The following is a 5,548-nucleotide window of genomic DNA, read 5'->3' on the forward strand; positions in this document are numbered from 1 at the left end:
TCCGTACCCTAACCATATATCCGCCTCGAACTCAGTGACACAATGACAAGGTGGGTGCTCATAGCACCACACACAGGCTGTTCCCCAATCTCAATGGCGTGAAGGGACGGGTTTAATTATGTGTGTGTAGGTCGGGCATTCGCAGAAAATTGACAACCAGCACATGCGATAACCGGGGTCGAGGTTTTTCCAGTTCACCAACATCTCTTCCATGAGGTTTTCAACCGACATTTGTATTTCGCGCCATGCCACTCGGCTACCAACTGTCGCAATAGGAGTAGTAAAACGGTGTAAGAAAGATTCAGACATGGGATCAGCTGTTGAGGAACAAGTAGAGTGTGTGAACGATGCGAACTTTTGGATAAGGTCATCGAACCCGTAGAGACAGGGCGATGAAGGAAGCTGGAAGATCATGAATGTGGTGGTGGTGATGAGGAAGAGGGGGGAACCAATGGAGACAGTGGAGATAAACAGAGGGAGAGGAAGAACATTCAAAGTTTACGGTACTACTTGAATTATCTCATGTGAAAAGCACAAATCTGTTTTTGGCGACCATCTGGTTTTTATGATGTTCACTTCGAGGAACATCCGGAACAAACACACAATATCAAAGTCCGGTCACGAAGCGCCCATATCTCGATTGCAATCGGTAGTCCGTGGTCCGAACCTGACCTCTATCTATCGACTTCCCCTGTCTAGGCTTGGGCAACCTGGCAGTATCCCAGTCCTCGTGCTTCCCTCTGGCGGCACGGCAGTTAGGCACCGAAAGGGTGCTACAATTGAACGATTTATTAGTCAATATCACGGGTGTTTGTATGCGGTGTCAGTATACGCCCGCCTGATTGCAACTTCGAAGCGCGATTCATCCTGCAGACAACGCACACCCTGTATTTCTCACAGGCGCAGTGAACGGTCGAGTGAGTGAACTTCCAGAGTGCATTTGAGTAGTCCACTCAAGATGGGGAAAAACGGCGGCGAGCGTTTCCTCCAATTATGAGCCTGTTGCCAACAATGTTTTTGGTCTTATCCCCCGTCAAACATTGAACAATCGTGAAGGCCACTGGATTATGTCGTCACCATCATGAACAAGACCAGCGCTGACAATGATGTTTCATTGCCGTACAGACACAAAATAAATTTAACTATAATTGAAGCCGTAATGTAAAGAGAAGGGAAAATCGTGGGAGAAGGAGGCTCCTGGTGTTGGCCTACATCTCCAGGCGCTCAATCGGACAATCTGGAAAGTCACTGACAGTGATCGTTCACCATATTTTAAAATATCTGCAGTCAACTGCAGGGAGAGGGGTCCAAGGGGACTCCATCCTGAAAGGCGCACCGCACCAACACTGGATCACGTGTCGTGAGAGGGTGTCAATTCGAAATCTCCCTACCACTCGAGTGCTTCCTCTCCTATCCAGATCCCATAGGATGGCGACGGAAACTATCTGTTTCCAAGGTGTAGTATAGAATCACCCGGTGCAGAAAAAAAACCACACCCCGGGCCGAAACAATAGCACACCGGGTTTACATTTGTCGTCGCATGGTTAAAGCAAGTCCAACGCTGTCCAGAACCGTGCACACCAACAACACTAAGCAACTCAACAGTGTGTGTGTGTGTGTGTGTGTGTACGTGCTTACCAAGACAAGCAATGCCAGGCCCGGATCATCATCCATGTGTTTGTTCGCAGAGTGCATGCATGCTATTTATGGAATCCCACAAAACTCACAACAACAACAACAAAGCCAGAGTCAGAAGGAATAGAACCGCAGCAAAAATCGTGAACTGCACATGACTGGCCACGTGTCTGAAGTGTAAGCGAACGGCTTGCCGGACGCTTAGCATAACACGAACGGTGTAGCTGAAACAAACAACTGTACCGTTAAGAGAGATCGCGCTTCACAAGGTTTCTCGACCACACGTACACACACACACACATACACGCGCAGCGAACTCTTCTCTAGATGAGATTGCATGCTCAACTGCTGTTAAAATAGGCACTCGTTCGGACCGAGAACGTAAGTGGGTGGTTTAGTGAACCACCGAATGATGCTGGTGGCATGATGATGCGGGTGATTCGCCGACGGTAGTTCACTGCCGTTAGGTGACCCTCAGTCGGGCGTAAATCAAAACTTTGAGGACTACAGCTGCTTCAACCATGATAAATACGGACTCAAGCCCGAACAGCTTGTCGTACAGTGTGAAATGACCTTAGCAGTGCGATATTTACAACCCTCAGCGTCTGACTAAGTCTCCGTAAACAGCCAAATCTGGAGTGTCCATCCATGCAACAAATAACATACACTCCTAGTACGCGATTTCTGCAAATACGCTGTCAAACAGTAGCTAGAAATCTGTGAAAGTTACCTAGCTGGTGGTCTGTCCTGGTAGCCAGGACGTTTCAGCTCAGGAGAGGCGCCACTAAGTGACCGTCCCTCAGCGGAACTGGGTTTAGGTACGGTAGACGCCACCGGGCTACGACCATTCGCCACCCCTGGCGATGACCTACACTTGACGGCCGATATTCCTCCGATTCCCACGCCCATCCAGACCATTCTCGTTCATCATGTTTGACATAGATTCGCCGGAAAAACCTAAGAAACACATTCCTCGTCTAATAACCGGAGCATTTCACACAATTTACTGAGGGGATACCTGTGAATTTGTAAAAGCAACAGGCCTCGTAATACATTTAAATTGGGAGGGTTTCGGCTAGAAATTCGGCAGCTGGTGTTAAGACGAGTCTCAATGCGGAGCGTTGTACTCCTTCGGAAGTTTCGCATACTCTGTGGGGTCTGTTAGCGATCAACTCAAACAGTCTGGTGCGGGCCAGACGGAGTGAGAAGACTCACGAACTAGAGTGGTGTAAGGCAGCTGGTAACGTTTGCGTACACAGAATGGGACCTAAAAAAACGAAGGCTGATAAGTCAAAGATAGAACCGCAATTGGACCGCCTTACAGAAGAATTTGCTTGATGATGTACCTCGCACTAGTGTTCTTCATACAGTGGCACAACAGAGCTGTGAACTCCAAATAGAATCTCTCTCGGCTTCTGCCCTGAAACGAGATTGATCCAAAAAAAACCGTCCACCTGTAACACCCTTTCGGTGCCTAGATGTTAAGTCACCCGGAGAAACCACAAGAGTTGAGATACTACCAGGTTGCCCAAGCCGAGACAGGAAAAGTCTAGATGCAGACGTGAGTTCGAAACTCGGACCTTCCAATCAATATACTCGTGCGCAACACATCCGGATCGATCTGATGCACGCGTGTTCACAAAAGACTGATATGTCTTCGTATTCTGACAAGACTAAACTGTTACGATTAGTGTAGGGACAAGAATGCATTCGCGAAAAGGGAGGCGAACACAACGGCATCTCTTTGTACAAAAAGGTACCTAAAGCGAATAAAGCAACGACGGTAGCATAAGCCCCGTGCCAGTTGGGGTACTTTTACTGGTGGACTCAGTAATACCGTAACACTTAAGACAGGCACGTGAGACACAAACGCGACAGGATGAGGCAGAATTTCGATCAGATGAAGAGCACACAGTGCGAGGTATACTACTGAGCCGTTGAGAACTCTACACGCCTGACAGTCGCGTGCAGAATTTGCCAAGGAAGAAATTCCTTTCTGCCCATACTTCCGGTTGCGTGCAGGCAAAAACGCACTTCCGACTTATAAGACCTGTCCAGGTTCCTTCCCATCTTCAATTTTTCTTTTCAAGCAACTTTGAATCTGAACATCGAAACCACGTTAAGTGAAACAATCAGGACTCTAATTATGCGTTGTACAAGCGATCTTACGTGGAAATGGCCCCTCGTGCACGCGCGCGTTTTGCGCCCTCAAGGTGAGGATTATCAGCTCCTGACATCTGTTTGGGAATCCTGATAGATGTATACGACAACCGACGAGTTTAACGCACGCATCGATAAGACACGACGAACTGCATTAGCCATCTTGCGACATATTCGATCTCACAATCGAAGTTTATCATATTAAAGGGCACGCACCATCAACCGTACTATATGGCGGTGAGACCTGGCCTCATCCAAACGACTGGTCAGGGAATCCCCGAGGAGCATGGCGGGCACTGACCAGCCGCAACAAGTTTGCCAAAATGTGTAGGTTAAACAAGGACTGTGTAGTCAGTTGTAGTTGGTCGAGCTGCAGTTGTCGCTCTCCAGGTTGAGACATGTATTGCGATTACCGTTTATGCTCTATAGCTTCCCTGCTCAAGTTTCTTGTTGACTGAAAAGCTCGCGGGGAAAAGTGAAACCGATCACCATTAAGCCGAGTGTTGTGTGATCTTCGTTCGCACCGCCGTCACGAAGAGACTGGACCTTACCATGGTGTGACGGTTTGCGCACCTCAGCGATCCATTGAGCTATACTGGAGAATGTCTCGCGACACTCACAGAGTCTCTCATACCAGGTTGGGGGTTGGAACATGTGGCGACTTGTTCCGTAGAAATGGTAATGCATTTGAATTTCCCGCCAAACACCGTTTGCTTGCGGTTGGGCTTTTGAGCCGAAGGCTCTGGTTAAGGACCCTAATCGTCCTCCTGTCTATGTGTGGGCGCCTTGGCAGTATCCCAGCCCACGTACAACCATGAACATGGTTGGCAGTGAAGCATCGGTTTTGAACACTGATGATGATGATGACGATGATGTCTGCACCGGTTTGATGTCCATCCGGCTATCCTTGCCTATGTGTGGCAACTCGGCTTTGGATGGAATATATTCAGTCCCAATCAAGAATCCGCTGTCATCTGTTTTAGTAATAACTTCTATCGACTCTCTCTTCACTCGCTTCACTGATTCGTGATGGTCAGTTAGCGGCACGTAGCACTCGTGTTTTGTTGTCCACGTTGATGCTATCTAATCACATACAAAACTCTGTCCATGGTTGACCGGAGTCGAGCAAATCATACACATGTCAAGAAAACAGTGGTATGGCGTTGAGACAAGTTTATCAGAGCTTTAAAAGCTGTATCCTTGAAAGGCATCGACAAACATCCGCCAGAAAATTGAGTGGTCGTAATTCTAGGATCCCAAGGAGGGGTCCAGACATAGTGTACCGGTGAAACTACTGATCGGGGAGATATGCAAGTAGTATGTTTTCTTATTGTAAATTCGCTTTGCGTCCCTTGAAAAGGGAGATCTATTGCGGAATTTGTGGAGTCGCTTTGTAGCATTTGCTTGCATTTGAGAAACGGTCAATGAATATCCAGGAAGCTTCAGACAGACGCGTTCAAGAAGAGTATGGATATTCAGTTTTTGTAAACTACATGCATATGAGAGTTTTGCTTCCCTATCCAATAGTCTATAACTGGTTAGTTGGCATTTTCTAATAAGTAACTCCGCAGTGAAGGCCTTTTCTTTTCAATAGTATATTTCAGCTGGATAGTGCAACGGACGTCGAATCAAGCGTAGTTCAGGTGCTTATGAAAAACCCTGGTGGAATCCCGAAGCTTCCGAGATGGGTGAAGTTCATGCCGTCGGGGACCCTCGTGAAATCGTTCATCTAATACAGAAGAAAAAACCCAAG

At 47.6% G+C, this 5,548-nt stretch overlaps 1 protein-coding gene across 1 annotated transcript; it reads right to left on the reverse strand.

Annotated features, from left to right (window-relative positions):
* Positions 1–607: 607 nt before the first annotated feature.
* Positions 608–4,482, reverse strand: T265_10393 (hypothetical protein; the record flags this gene model as incomplete). Its single annotated transcript, XM_009176757.1, has 4 exons — positions 608–773; positions 899–999; positions 3,126–3,299; positions 4,285–4,482. 4 exons carry the CDS (start codon positions 4,480–4,482, stop codon positions 608–610), a joined length of 639 nt encoding a protein of 212 aa, XP_009175021.1.
* Positions 4,483–5,548: the final 1,066 nt, after the last annotated feature.

The sequence above is a fragment of the Opisthorchis viverrini genome (genome assembly GCF_000715545.1).
Source record: "Opisthorchis viverrini unplaced genomic scaffold opera_v5_371, whole genome shotgun sequence".
In the NCBI taxonomy this organism is placed as follows: domain Eukaryota; kingdom Metazoa; phylum Platyhelminthes; class Trematoda; order Opisthorchiida; family Opisthorchiidae; genus Opisthorchis; species Opisthorchis viverrini.